Source organism: Argopecten irradians, chromosome 3, assembly GCF_041381155.1.
Source record: "Argopecten irradians isolate NY chromosome 3, Ai_NY, whole genome shotgun sequence".
Taxonomy (NCBI): Eukaryota; Metazoa; Mollusca; class Bivalvia; order Pectinida; family Pectinidae; genus Argopecten; species Argopecten irradians.
In genome coordinates this window covers 68153683-68169822 of record NC_091136.1, presented here as the reverse complement: position 1 = coordinate 68169822, position 16140 = coordinate 68153683, and the positions used below count along the sequence as shown (strand labels likewise).

At 36.5% G+C, this 16140-nt stretch overlaps 1 protein-coding gene across 23 annotated transcripts in view; it reads left to right on the top strand.

The window, feature by feature from the left end:
* Nucleotides 1-16140, top strand: part of LOC138319416 (kinesin light chain-like) — an 81611-nt gene that overhangs the window by 49740 nt on the left and 15731 nt on the right. For 15 of the 23 annotated variants that reach the window (XM_069262546.1, XM_069262539.1, XM_069262538.1 and 12 more), the window contains 6 exons: nucleotides 1795-1882; nucleotides 8442-8543; nucleotides 11186-11323; nucleotides 11671-11760; nucleotides 14589-14688; nucleotides 14933-14982. In XM_069262546.1, coding sequence (XP_069118647.1) covers nucleotides 1795-1882; nucleotides 8442-8543; nucleotides 11186-11323; nucleotides 11671-11760; nucleotides 14589-14688; nucleotides 14933-14982 — 568 coding nt within the window. Of the gene's footprint in view, nucleotides 1-1355; nucleotides 1444-1794; nucleotides 1883-8441; nucleotides 8544-11185; nucleotides 11324-11670; nucleotides 11761-13250; nucleotides 13341-14588; nucleotides 14689-14932; nucleotides 14983-16140 lie in introns of all 23 variants that reach the window. The other 8 variants (XM_069262550.1, XM_069262558.1, XM_069262548.1 and 5 more) reach the window with 4 other exon arrangements.

The window sequence follows — 16140 nt, the reverse complement described above, 5'->3', positions numbered from 1 at the left end:
TTAGAGTCTCATCACACAGACTTTTCACTTGTGATTTTGATAGATATGCTTAGTTCCCCCCAGATACTGCACTGGTGTTTTTGATTTAGAGTTAACAAGAGTTACCTCCCTCATTATCACTGCTTGAGCTACAACGATGACTGCTGTAGAGTTGCTATTGATTGTCAGTAACCCTTACATCATATCCATTGTTTGTTTTTATCCCCCGCTTTCACAGAAACAGGGGATATTAATTTGGGTCTGTATGTCTGTCCATCTGTCTGAAACCCTTGGTTTCTGTGCAATAACTGCCACAAATCTTATGCAATTTTCTCGAAAGTTGATAACATGGTTTAATGTCTAAGGGCCTTGGCCAAGTTTGATCAGGACTTTGATTGGACCCTATTTGACTGAGTTATGGCTCTTTGATTAACAAAAAATGTCATTTTCGGCTGTTTCTGTTTAATTACTCTCCCAAATAATACCAGATTTTCTCAAAAGGTGGTAACATGGTAAAATGTCTCGGAGCCTTGGCCAAGTTCGTTCGGGGCCCTATTTGGCTGAGTTATGGCCCTTTGATTAACGAAAGCGGGTCATATAGATTTTACAAATTTGCTTGTTGTAAATTTAATTGATATTTCTGTGCCATTGCCATGAAATATATGGAACATATCTGCTCCAATATATTGTCCTGTCATTCCCGACTTTGATATAATGATGTCTTAAAGACATTACTAGTTTCCTTCACTCTGGTATCGAGGAGTTAAATGATATCTTCTCCATCAAGCTTGACCATATATGTTCTAAATGAGTTAGAATTACTCATTTTGCATTTTACACATATGTATTTTAAAGTATTCACTGATCTACACAGACTTACTGCCATTTTAAGGTCATCTGACTCGAAGGTTCAGGATGATCTATAGTCATCGTGTTTCGTCCGCCGCCATGCGCTGTGCATAGACTTTTCCTATTTTGAACTTCTTCTCAAGTTCTACCAGTGCAATTTTTCGGGTAAATCCGAGATCGCTGCAATCTTGAAAAACATTTTGGCCTTTTAAAAGTTTTCCCTGTGTGATTTAGCTGAAACTTGAATGAAATGATCCTGACATTATCTCTGGTTGATCCCAAATCCAAGATGGCTACCCCATGACACCATATATAATTAATTTGACTATTGTGAAGGTGGTCAGATGACCGTTAAGGACATTGGGCCTCTTGTTGTAAATCCTCATCCTTAGAAATGTAAAAGAAAAATATAATTATCCCTGTCTTTCATGATCACAACCAAATATCAGAGTTATTTCCCTTCACTGTTCACTCTTCGTCGCATTTTTCCCATGCATGTGCACTGCATGTCCATTTTGTTGTTCCAGAGATCAAGGCAAATACAAAGAAGCGGGTAATCTTTTACACGATGCATTAAAAATCAGAGAAAAAACTCTAGGCTCTGATCATCCTGCAGTGAGTGTTTGTGGCCCTGGCAACTCTCCTGTGTTACAAGTGTGCATGTTCTAACATCTCTGCTCTGAAGTACAAGGTGTAATCTTAATAAATGAAATATACAAAATTAAATGACTACATTTGTACTTCGGAGCTATTCCTGGTGTAATCTGCCAAATGTATACACTGTATATCCAAACAAAGCACAAACCCCTACTGAAATCTGTTTCATTGTTTTCTTACATAAGTAAAATGTGAAGTGGACATTTGGCAGATTATGCTGTTAGCAGCAGCTCAGCTTGGACTAAGGCACTAAAATGTAGATTATACTAACTCAAGTCTAGCTCTGTAAGGTTGTTTTAACATTTTCAGAGACCAAGGGAAATACAAAGAGGCTGCAAACCTACTGAACGATGCATTAGGCATCCGAGAGAAAACCCTGGGATATGACCACCCAGCAGTGAGTCTAACTAGCTCTTAATGTTGTCACTGCATGCAGACTTGGAAATATCCCATCTTCATACATCTATAAAGTCATTTTGAGTTCTATAATACATACATCTATCAAATCATTTTAAGTTCTATCATAGCAATCCTGTTTTATTTATTAATTATTTATATAGCTTCAACTAGAGTATTTCAGAAGAATAATTTTATTAACATTGATAAAACAACACAGTACCCTGTGGAATAGGTTACTTGTGTGTGATGCTTAGCATATTAATGTTTGCTTTTAAATCCATTAACTCACTGTGTCCATCGTCTGTGTGCTGTGGTTGTAGTATAGACTGTGTGTTTGGTGTGGATTTACTGTACCTTAGGTTTTCTGTGTAGATTTACTGTCTGGTGCTTAATTTCTTTTAGGATTAATACCAAGAATCTAGTTAATATGACACACCAAGACTAAAGGTTTGACCTTGACCTGTTTAAACACTACCATGTTCAGAGACTTGGCCTCCTATTGACATATATTGATTTTGACTTTCTTATTAAAAATGATACTTGAGTCTTACCTCATTACACCTAAGTAAATAGACATGGCCCTTTCAGGATTTAACTTGAACTTTTAACAGTTTAAACCTTTATGAAGGCTTGACCTTCTTTTGAAAGCATTGGTTGACCCAAAACATCTCTTTATAATGCTTTTGACATTCTGTACATTACCTTAACCATTGGACTATAATTATAGTCTTGACCTTCACCTTGTTTGCTTAGTCATGGCATTAAGCATTTGTCTGGAGACTTTAACTTGACCTTGACCCTTTTAGTAATCTTTTGCATGCTTTGTCTTATTCTGTATTTTACACTTTGACAATAACCATGGAAGGTAGTAGAATTATCAGTTGTGTAGCTACATAAGGCCATATGTATATAGGCCATACATTGGTGGGTTAGTGTCGTGTTCTAATGGTCAGTTGTGTAGCTATATATAGACCATATGTATATAGACCTTACATTGGAGGGTTAGTGTTGTGAGACCATATGTATATAGGCCATACATTGGAGGGTTAGTGTTGTGATGTAATGGTCAGTTGTGTAGCTATATATAGACCATATGTATATAGACCTTACATTGGAGGGTTAGTGTTGTGATGTAATGGTCAGTTGTGTAGCTATATATAGACCACATGTATATATAGCCATACATTGGAGGGTTAGTGTTGTGATGTAATGGTCAGTTGTGTAGCTATATATAGACCATATGTATATAAACCATACATTGGAGGGTTAGTGTTGTGATGTAATGGTCAGTTGTGTAGCTATATATAGACCATATGTATATAAACCATACATTGGAGGGTTAGTGTTGTGATGTAATGGTCAGTTGTGTAGCTATATATAGACCATATGTATATAACCATACATTGGAGGGTTAGTGTTGTGATGTAATGGTCAGTTGTGTAGCTATATAATAGACCATATGTATATAGACCATACATTGGAGGGTTAGTGTTGTGATGTAATGGTCAGTTGTGTAGCTATATATAGACCATATGTATATAGACCTTACATTGGAGGGTTAGTGTTGTGATGTAATGGTCAGTTGTGTAGCTATATATAGACCATATGTATATAGACCATACATTGGAGGGTTAGTGTTGTGATGTAATGGTCAGTTGTGTAGCTATATATAGACCATATGTATATAGACCGTACATTGGAGGGTTAGTGTTGTGATGTAATGGTCAGTTGTGTAGCTATATATATAGACCATATGTATATAGACCCTTACATTGGAGGGTTAGTGTTGTGATGTAATGGTCAGTTGTGTAGCTACATAAGCCATATGTATATAGACCATACATTGGAGGGTTAGTGTTGTGATGTAATGGTCAGTTGTGTAGCTACATATAGGCCATATGTATATAGACCTTACATTGGAGGGTTAGTGTTGTGATGTAATGGTCAGTTGTGTAGCTATATATAGGCCATATGTATATAGACCATACATTGGAGGGTTAGTGTTGTGATGTAATGGTCAGTTGTGTAGCTAGTATATAGACCATATGTATATAGACCATACATTGGAGGGTTAGTGTTGTGATGTAATGGTCAGTTGTGTAGCTATATATAGACCATATGTATATAGACCTTACATTGGAGGGTTAGTGTTGTGATGTAATGGTCAGTTGTGTAGCTATATATAGACCATATGTATATAGACCATTACATTGGAGGGTTAGTGTTGTGATGTAATGGTCAGTTGTGTAGCTACATATAGGCCATATGTATATAGACCTACATTGGAGGGTTAGTGTTGTGATGTAATGGTCAGTTGTGTTAGCTATATATAGACCATATTTATATAGACCATACATTGGAGGGTTAGTGTTGTGATGTAATGGTCAGTTGTGTAGCTATATAAGACCATATGTATATAGACCATACATTGGAGGGTTAGTGTTGTGATATAATGGTCAGTTGTGTAGCTATATATAGACCATATGTATATAGACCTACATTGGAGGGTTAGTGTTGTGATGTAATGGTCAGTTGTGTAGCTATATATAGACCATATGTATATAGACCTTACATTGGAGGGTTAGTGTTGTGATGTTAATGTTCAGTTGTGTAGCTACATAAGGCCATATGTATATAGACCATACATTGGAGGGTTAGTTTTGTGATGTGATGTAATGGTCAGTTGTGTAGCTATATATAGACCATATGTATATAGACCGTACATTGGAGGGTTAGTGTTGTGATGTAATGGTCAGTTGTGTAGCTATATATAGACCATATGTATATATAGACCATACATTGGAGGGTTAGTGTTGTGATGTAATGGTCAGTTGTGTAGCTATATAAGACCATATGTATATAGACCATACATTGGAGGGTTAGTGTTGTGATGTAATGGTCAGTTGTGTAGCTATATATAGACCATATGTATATAGACCATACATTGGAGGGTTAGTGTTGTGATGTAATGTTGTCATGTATGTGTATTTTATAGATATTGGAGGGTTAGTTTGTGATGTAATATGTGTAGCTATAGATAGACCGTATATGTATATAGACCGGTTGGAGGGTTAGTGTTGTGATGTAATGGTTCAGTTGTGTAGCTATATATAGACCATATGTATATAGACCTACATTGGAGGGTTAGTGTTGTGATGTAATGTTCAGTTGTGTAGCTATACATAAGGCCATATGTATATAGACCCATACATTGGAGGGTTAGTGTTTGTGATGTAATGGTCAGTTGTGTAGCTACATATATAGACCATATGTATATAGACCTTACATTGGAGGGTTAGTGTTTGTGATTTAATGGTCAGTTGTGTGTAGCTATATATAGACCATATGTATATAGACCTTACATTGGAGGGTTAGTGTTTGTGATGTAATGTTCAGTTGTGTAGCTATATATAGACCATATGTATATAGACCATACATTGGAGGGTTAGTGTTGTGATGTAATGGTCAGTTGTGTAGCTATATATAGACCATATGTATATAGACCTTACATTGGAGGGTTAGTGTTGTGATGTAATGTTCAGTTGTGTAGCTACATAAGGCTATATAGACCTTAATGGTCAGTTGTGTAGCTACAAAGACCATATGTATTAGATGTGTAGGGTTAGTTTTGTGATGTAATGTTCATTGTGTAGCTACATACCATATGTATATAGACCATACATTGGAGGGTTAGTGTTTGTGATGTAATGGTCAGTTGTGTAGCTATATATAGACCATATTTATATTAGACCATACATTGGAGGGTTAGTTTTGTGATGTAATGTTCAGTTGTGTAGCTATATATGACCATATGTATATAGACCTTACATTGTTTGTGTTGTGATGTAATGGTCAGTTGTGTAGCTATATATATGACCATATGTATATAGACCTTACATTGGAGGGTTAGTGTTGTGATGTAATGTCAGTTGTGTAGCTATATATAGACCATATGTATATAGACCATTACATTGGAGGGTTAGTGTTGTTGTGATGTAATGGTCAGTTGTGTAGCTATATATAGACCATATGTATATAGACCTTACATTGGAGGGTTAGTGTTGTGATGTAATGGTCAGTTGTGTTAGCAGTTGTGTAGCTACATAAGACCATATGTATATAGACCATACATTGGAGGGTTTAGTGTTGTGATGTAATGGTCAGTTGTGTAGCTATATATAGACCATATGTATATAGACCATACATTGGAGGGTTAGTGTTGTGATGTAATGGTCAGTTGTGTAGCTATATATAGACCATATGTATATAGACCGTACATTGGAGGGTTAGTGTTGTGATGTAATGGTCAGTTGTGTAGCTATATATAGACCATATGTATATAGACCATACATTGGAGGGTTAGTGTTGTGATGTAATGGTCAGTTGTGTAGCTATATATAGACCATATGTATATAGACCTTACATTGGAGGGTTAGTGTTGTGATGTAATGGTCAGTTGTGTAGCTATATATAGACCATATGTATATAGACCTTACATTGGAGGGTTAGTGTTGTGATGTAATGGTCAGTTGTGTAGCTATATAAGGCCATATGTATATAGACCTTACATTGGAGGGTTAGTTTTGTGATGTAATGGTCAGTTGTGTAGCTATATATAGACCATATGTATATAGACCATACATTGGAGGGTTAGTTTTGTGATGTAATGGTCAGTTGTGTAGCTTGTATATAGACCATATGTATATAGACCTTACATTGGAGGGTTAGTGTTGTGATGTAATGGTCAGTTGTGTAGCTATATATAGACCATATGTATATAGACCTTACATTGGAGGGTTAGTGTTGTGATGTAATGGTCAGTTGTGTAGCTATATATAGACCATATGTATATAGACCGTACATTGGAGGGTTAGTGTTGTGATGTAATGGTCAGTTGTGTAGCTATATATAGACCATATGTATATAGACCTTACATTGGAGGGTTAGTGTTGTGATGTAATGTTCAGTTGTGTAGCTACATAAGGCCATATGTATATAGACCATACATTGGAGGGTTAGTGTTGTGATGTAATGGTCAGTTGTGTAGCTACATAAGGCCATATGTATATAGACCATACATTGGAGGGTTAGTGTTGTGATGTAATGGTCAGTTGTGTAGCTATATATTAGACCATATGTATATATAGACCTTACATTGGAGGGTTAGTGTTGTGATGTAATGTAATGTTCAGTTGTGTAGCTACATAAGGCCATATGTATATAGACCATACATTGGAGGGTTAGTGTTGTGATGTAATGGTCAGTTGTGTAGCTATATATAGACCATATGTATATAGACCTTACATTGGAGGGTTAGTGTTGTGATGTAATGGTCAGTTGTGTAGCTATATATAGACCATATGTATATAGACCTTACATTGGAGGGTTAGTGTTGTGATGTAATGGTCAGTTGTGTAGCTACATAAGGCCATTGTAAAATAGCCTACATTGTAATATGTACAATGTTCATGTGTAAAATATTCATACTATATAGCCTTACATTTGTAGGGTTAGTAATGTGATACAAGTCGTGTAAAAAATGCTCATACTAAGTTTTCATTTGTAAGCCTAGTAATGTGTACAAGTCCTGTAAAATGTTCATACTAAAGTTTTCATTATGTAAGCCTAGTAATGTGTACAAGTCGGTGGTAAAAATGTTTCATACTAAGCTTTCATTTCTGTATGCCTAGTAATTACAAGTCGTGTAAAAAATGTTTCAATTACTAAAGTTTTCATTATGTAAGCCTAGTAATATGTGTACAAGTCGTGTAAAAATGTTCATACTAAGCTTTCATTATGTAAGCCTAGTAATGTGTACAAGTCGTGTAAAAATGTTCATACTAAGCTTTCATTAAGTAAGCCTAGTAATGTGTACAAGTCGTGTAAAAATGTTCATACTAAGTTTTCATTATGTAAGCATAGTAATGTGTACAAGTCGTGTAAAAATGTTCATACTAAGCTTTCATTATGTAAGTCTAGTAATGTTTACAAGTCGTGTAAAAATGTTCATACTAAGCTTTCATTATGTAAGCCTAGTAATGTGTACAAGTCGTGTAAAAATGTTCATACTAAGTTTTCATTATGTAAACTTTGTAATGTGTACAAGTCGTGTAAAAATGTTCATACTAAGTTTTCATTATGTAAGCCTAGTAATGTGTACAAGTCGTGTAAATATGTTCATACTAAGTTTTCATTATATAAACTTTGTAATGTGTACAAGTCGTGTAAAAATGTTCATACTAAGTTTTCATTATGTAAGCCTAGTAATGTGTACAAGTCATGTAAAAATGTTCATACTAAGTTTTCATTATATAAACTTTGTAATGTGTACAAGTCGTGTAAAAATGTTCATACTAAGTTTTCATTATGTAAGCCTAGTAATGTGTACAAGTCATGTAAAAATGTTCATACTAAGTTTTCATTATATAAACTTTGTAATGTGTACAAGTCGTGTAAAAATGTTCATACTAAGTTTTCATTATATAAACTTTGTAATGTGTACAAGTCGTGTAAAAATGTTAATGCTTCATTAATGTACAAATGTTATATTGATATAGGTAGCGGCCACACTGAACAACTTAGCTGTATTATATGGGAAGCGAGGTAAATACAAGGAGGCGGAGCCTTTGTGTAAGAGAGCATTGGAAATTAGGGAAAAGGTAAGATGGAAAAACTATCAACAAATATACTTATTTAAGCTAAATATTTGTTAGAAGGCAAAGGTCAAGGGTCAAGGTGACCTAGTCAGACATCTGTCACTTTGCTCCAGTAAAACGTCAACAGAGATAGCCAAAAATAAACCCCATTGTTTATGGAAACCAAATTACCAAGAATTGTTTAACTAACATGATGGACTGATTGACTGTGTGGTAATTTTTTAACAATCAACTAAGAGAAATCATTTTGCTTTGTTGATATTGTAGTAGAAACTTGCCTCAGCATCACATTAATTAACAGTGACTTCACCACCAAGAGAATGTAATGGTTATCCCACGGTAATCTAGGTTAGGCTGCTGTTGTGAATCACCACCAAGAGAATGTAATGGTTATCCCACGGTAATCTAGGTTAGGCTGCTGTTGTGAATCACCACCAAGAGAATGTAATGGTTATCCCACGGTAATCTAGGTTAGGCTGCTGTTGTGAATCACCACCAAGAGAATGTAATGGTTATCCCACGGTAATCTAGGTTAGGCTGCTGTTGTGAATCACCACCAAGAGAATGTAATGGTTATCCCACGGTAATCTAGGTTAGGCTGCTGTTGTGAATCACCACCAAGAGAATGTAATGGTCATCCCACGGTAATCTAGGTTAGGCTGCTGTTGTGAATCACCACCAAGAGAATGTAATGGTTATCCCACGGTAATCTAGGTTAGGCTGCTGTTGTGAATCACCACCAAGAGAATGTAATGGTTATCCCACGGTAATCTAGGTTAGGCTGCTGTTGTGAATCACCACCAAGAGAATGTAATGGTTATCCCACGGTAATCTAGGTTAGGCTGCTGTTGTGAATCACCACCAAGAGAATGTAATGGTTATCCCACGGTAATCTAGGTTAGGCTGCTGTTGTGAATCACCACCAAGAGAATGTAATGGTTATCCCACGGTAATCTAGGTTAGGCTGCTGTTGTGAATCACCACCAAGAGAATGTAATGGTTATCCCACGGTAATCTAGGTTAGGCTGCTGTTGTGAATCACCACCAAGAGAATGTAATGGTTATCCCACGGTAATCTAGGTTAGGCTGCTGTTGTGAATCACCACCAAGAGAATGTAATGGTTATCCCACGGTAATCTAGGTTAGGCTGCTGTTGTGAATCACCACCAAGAGAATGTAATGGTTATCCCACGGTAATCTAGGTTAGGCTGCTGTTGTGAATCACCACCAAGAGAATGTAAATGGTTATCCCACGGTAATCTAGGTTAGGCTGCTGTTGTGAATCACCACCAAGAGAATGTAATGGTTATCCCATGGTAATCTAGGTTAGGCTGCTGTTGTGAATCACCACCAAGAGAATGTAATGGTTATCCCACGGTAATCTAGGTTAGGCTGCTGTTGTGAATCACCACCAAGAGAATGTAATGGTTATCCCACGGTAATCTAGGTTAGGCTGCTGTTGTGAATCACCACCAAGAGAATGTAATGGTTATCCCACGGTAATCTAGGTTAGGCTGCTGTTGTGAATCACCACCAAGAGAATGTAATGGTTATCCCACGGTAATCTAGGTTAGGCTGCTGTTGTGAATCACCACCAAGAGAATGTAATGGTTATCCCACGGTAATCTAGGTTAGGCTGCTGTTGTGAATCACCACCAAGAGAATGTAATGGTTATCCCACGGTAATCTAGGTTAGGCTGCTGTTGTGAATCACCACCAAGAGAATGTAATGGTTATCCCACGGTAATCTAGGTTAGGCTGCTGTTGTGAATCACCACCAAGAGAATGTAATGGTTATCCCACGGTAATCTAGGTTAGGCTGCTGTTGTGAATCACCACCAAGAGAATGTAATGGTTATCCCACGGTAATCTAGGTTAGGCTGCTGTTGTGAATCACCACCAAGAGAATGTAATGGTTATCCCACGGTAATCTAGGTTAGGCTGCTGTTGTGAATCACCACCAAGAGAATGTAATGGTTATCCCACGGTAATCTAGGTTAGGCTGCTGTTGTGAATCACCACCAAGAGAATGTAATGGTTATCCCACGGTAATCTAGGTTAGGCTGCTGTTGTGAATCACCACCAAGAGAATGTAATGGTTATCCCACGGTAATCTAGGTTAGGCTGCTGTTGTGAATCACCACCAAGAGAATGTAATGGTTATCCCACGGTAATCTAGGTTAGGCTGCTGTTGTGAATCACCACCAAGAGAATGTAATGGTTATCCCACGGTAATCTAGGTTAGGCTGCTGTTGTGAATCACCACCAAGAGAATGTAATGGTTATCCCACGGTAATCTAGGTTAGGCTGCTGTTGTGAATCACCACCAAGAGAATGTAATGGTTATCCCACGGTAATCTAGGTTAGGCTGCTGTTGTGAATCACCACCAAGAGAATGTAATGGTTATCCCACGGTAATCTAGGTTAGGCTGCTGTTGTATAGGTATTGATTTCCTGGCGTGTTGCAGTAACTTGGTTTACATAATCGTCTAGACACACTGCAATATTACGTAAAGGTAGACACTAGGTCACTAGGTCACTAGGTCACCAAAGTCTGTTGTTTTGCTAGGAAACAGACGTCAGCTTTAATGTAAGCTATTTGTGTCAGCAGACATATTTGAAGATCGTTTTTTTTCTGATTCCAGGTACTTGGAAAAGATCATCCAGATGTAGCCAAGCAACTTAATAACTTAGCTCTATTGTGTCAAAATCAGGGCAAATATGAAGAGGTACGTACATATAACTTAGCTCTTTTGTGTAAAAATCAGGGCAAATATGAAGAGGTATGTACAGACTTGATGAAGGAAACTAGATTATGTAAAACTTGGATCATTATTGTTTCAATATCAATTTCAACAAATATTTATATTTCAATTAAATTAAATTGAGAGTGATTAAGAGATCATTATTTCTTTTAATGTTTAAATTGAAATTTATAATAACACGAGAGGAGATAACTGCTGAGATGTTGACTTAGTGCAGTGTAAATATTGATATTGATAACAGATTATTAAGAAGTATTTTATGCATTGTTAAATGATATGTATATGTTCTCTGAACTTGGAAGTACAATTAGGATGTATTATATATATATACATGTGTCCATTTGTCCATGCTCTCACTGGCCCAGGTGGAACAGTACTACCAACGGGCCCTGGATATTTACGAGGGTAAACTGGGCCCCGATGACCCTAATGTTGCTAAGACAAAGAATAATTTGGTAAGAGATCCTCGCCTCTCAGCATGGAATCTCTCTGGATGTTGTACAAATTTTGGTGTATTTTTCTTTCCTCCATTTTTGTATGCACTGCTTAGTTACAACTTCCCATGTTGTACAGGTTTGTTTGTTCCTTTCCAGAAAGATGGATACCGGCCATTTTTGTTGTACTTAAATATCTTGCCTGTTTATTTTACTTTTCTTTGCAGTGATGTCTTTATCATAGTTACATCTCAGAAAATTCTTCTACATTGTTTGTGATACATAGTATCATATATTTTGATGGAGAAAAGAGAAAATCTATTTAATGTCCTAACACATGGTGGTTACAGTTGGTTCTCAGGCCACTTTTTTTCAAATTAGATGAGGGAGGGAGGGCTTTTTTTTTTCTTTTTTATTGTAGAAAAAAGAGACGAGGGATTTTTTTTTTTTTTTTTTTTTCCCAACACAATAGGAGGTAAAATTCACGAAAGTTTCAATTCAAAAGGATTTTTAGGTAATAGCAAATTATCAATACCTTGTTAAATACAACACGTTTGTTGTTGACAACGGTGGTATCCTCGGGGTATGGCTCCGGTAATGACACTTTCCGAGCGGCCGCGAAAAGCACATCAAAAGCATTTCGTTTACGGTTCCCACTATCACCCGTTTCGTCATGATCACGGTATTCAGGTTTTGTTAGGGTGCATGCACCATCAATAATGTCATATCGGATGTAACGGCGGAATGCTGTGACAGTCTCCCCAACCTTCATCATTACTTGATCGAATCCAGACACTTTGCTCTGACCGATTGACGCCGTCATTTTGTTCAGCATCAGTTTCTCGGGAAAAGTCCAATCTTAGGGTCCTTATGTGCCCTCCTTCAATGATTTGAAGAGTTCGGTCAAAGTACAAGCATCGGAGAATCCACCGATAATGTTCCATGGCAGTACGACCGTGGAACCGTGCTGAATGTGGACAGATACCAGCGACATTACGTTTTGCATATCACTTTGGCGCTTGGAACATTCATTCACTAGTATTGCAGACAAACGTTTAAGAGATGTGCCGCTAAAACTGCCGGAGACGGACACTTTTTTACGAGAGCAACCTCGTGCGTTTGCCAATCAAAATCACGTTGGCGCTTGGAATACTCGTAGTGTGAATGCAGACAAGCGTTTTTAAGATGTGATGTCTAAAATCGTATAAAAACACGGATGCGGACATTTTTTCCGGAATTTTGGTCCACGCATACAATCTTTTTTTTTTTTACTTTTACAATAAAATCGGCAATGCGGGGCTTAAAAATGATATGCGCGCGGGCCTGAGAACCAAGTCCTTGATTTTCTTTTTATAATTTCTGAACAAACCATGTAACATTATCTCGCACGCAAACTTTCTGAGATGTAGCTATATCTGCCAAGGTTTGAGCCTTGGACTGCTTCTGGTGTCACTGACAGATACGGCATGCCTGTCTGACTCTGGTCTCGTGTCATTGCTTGTAATTCACAGGTGGAGCACTATTATAGAAGAGCATTAGATATATATCTGAAACGCCTCGGCACTGACGATCCTAATGTAGCCAAAACCAAAAATAATCTGGTAAGGTTGTGGGGCTTAGCTTGATTACATTGGAGACACAGTACTGTGAGATCTGTAATAGTATGATCATGTGTCAACGGAATAATTTGAAAGAGAGCGGAAAAAAAGTTAAAAAAAAAAAATTGATATGAAAAATGGAAAAAAAGATAAGTACATGTAGCTGTGAAAAAAGGAAACCTTAGTAAGATGTTAATCTTTTATAAATGTTCTCAAAGATTATAGACAGCAATAGCTGGCTGTCCTTGTTAAAGCCTTCTTAATATGATAAACATTCAGTAATAGTTATTGAAATACTTTTTTAATGATAAGAAATAAATGTTTGAATGATATGTGTGTAAAATTGTGCCGTACAAGGATTTGGTTGATGTTGTGTTGTATGTTTGTCAGCTGATGGTTGTGGTAGGCATGTAATTTACGTGACTCTTCTATTTCTATAGATGTATTACCATTATTGTGAAGTATACTGGTTCTCTGATTCTGTATTATCTCTACTGTATTTTATACAAATATTTCTTCCATGTACTACATATCATTTGATGATATGTTACATATCACTAATAAAGAGATTTACATGGAAAATATATAAATTCTTTTTAGAAAGTGTAGATAATATCATTTGCACTGTATACTTTCAGTAGCTAAGTTATTATATGACTATATAATTACATTTGTCCAAAATTAGGTAATTTGTCACTTTTTCAATCTTTTTGATTAATTTTAAGTTTTTAGCCATAATGGATAGCAGATTTTTATCATGAGAAAGATTTGCTAAGAAGGAATTGTTGGAACGTAATTTTTAGTTTGAATATAAATTATCTGCAAACTTTCAGTTAATCAAGATGCTACACTGCTGACGAATGATTGGTTTTTTTCTCTATCAAAAACAGGAGCTGACGAATTAGTAATTTTCTAGTTTCAGAAATTACTTACTTGACACCATTACCACTTTGATAAGTTTGAGCTTCCTATTTTACAAGATGAAAATAATAAAAACATAATTAATTGCCCCCCAAAAAAAGTCCATGGCACGATATGGAAAGAAGTACTGATTGCACTTCCACCAAAACAAGTCATTTTATATTGGTTTTTTTTGGTAAGACATACATTTACCTGACTGAGCACCAATTATTGTTCAAATGATGAGTATTGTTTATACACTTTCAGCAGTGGAGCATCTTCTGTATGAGATGTCACTTATCATTTTGTGGTGGTATATTTTGAGTGAATGAGGTTGTTACTTTTCTAAAGGCATCTGCATACTTAAAGCAAGGGAAATACAAACAGGCCGAGGCATTATATAAGGAGGTACTAACTAGGGCGCACGAAAAGGAATTTGGTAAAGTGGATGGTAAGTTATCTCAGCTATCTATAATGAAGCTTATCAGTTATACAGTAGAATCAGTAATGATAGAGAAAAATAATCAGAATTAACAACTATTTATATCCAATGGCTTATTGCAGTTATAGGCATTGCTGGACTTGTAACCAAAGTTTTACACGTTGTTGATTGTTAAAAAAAAAACCCAATAGAATCTAGAAATGTGATGTGTGTAAAGGTTGAATTGTGTGTGAAAGGTGACTTTGTATTACAGGGGAGAACAAACCTATCTGGATGCAGGCTGAGGAAAGGGAGGAAAACAAGGTAAACATTTAACAGTTTCTTACTGTATAGGTCATAACCTAGCATACATGAGAGTTTAGTGTCTGTAATGTACGACTGGATATATAATTACAGTCTGTTACGGTATATGTACAAACTTAACACAAACTTAACATAGAGCTTAGTTACTGTACAGCTGGACAGAGACCTATAATGGTGTCTGCTCACAGATTCTGCCAGATGTTACACTGTAAATCTGTGATCATGTACCTAGGTAACATTACATACTACGCTGTAGACAGGAGATATAAAATGTATCTACAAGTTGTATGGTGGGTATACTGCCATCATTGCTGTAGTTCTATATAACCTAGGAAAAATTCTGATAGGTCTATGGTTACAGCTCTACATATACTGATAGGTCTATGGTTACAGCTCTACATATACTGATAGGTCTATGGTTACAGCTCTACATATACTGATAGGTCTATGGTGACAGCTCTACATATACTGATAGGTCTATGGTTACAGCTCTACATATACTGATAGGTCTATGGTTACAGCTCTACATATACTGATAGATATATGGTTACAGCTCTACATATACTGATAGGTCTATGGTTTCAGCTCAATATATACTGATAGGTCTATGGTTACAGCTCTACATATACTGATAGGTCTATGGTTACAGCTCTACATATACTGATAGGTCTATGGTTACAGCTCTACATATACTGATAGGTCTATGGTTACAGCTCTACATATACTGATAGGTCTATGGTTACAGCTCTACATATACTGATAGGTCTATGGTTACAGCTCTACATATACTGATAGATATATGGTTACAGCTCTACATATACTGATAGGTCTATGGTTACAGCTCAATATATACTGATAGGTCTATGGTTACAGCTCTACATATACTGATAGGTCTATGGTTACAGCTCTACATATACTGATAGGTCTATGGTTACAGCTCTACATATACTGATAGGTCTATGGTTACAGCTCTACATATACTGATAGGTCTATAGTTACAGCTTTACATATACTGATAGGTCTATGGTTACAGCTCTACATATACTAATAGGTCTATGGTTACAGCTCTACATATACTGATAGGTCTATAGTTACAGCATATCTCTGCTGTCCTAACCTGGTATACATGGGTATGAAATGCAGGGTTCTTATTTTGTA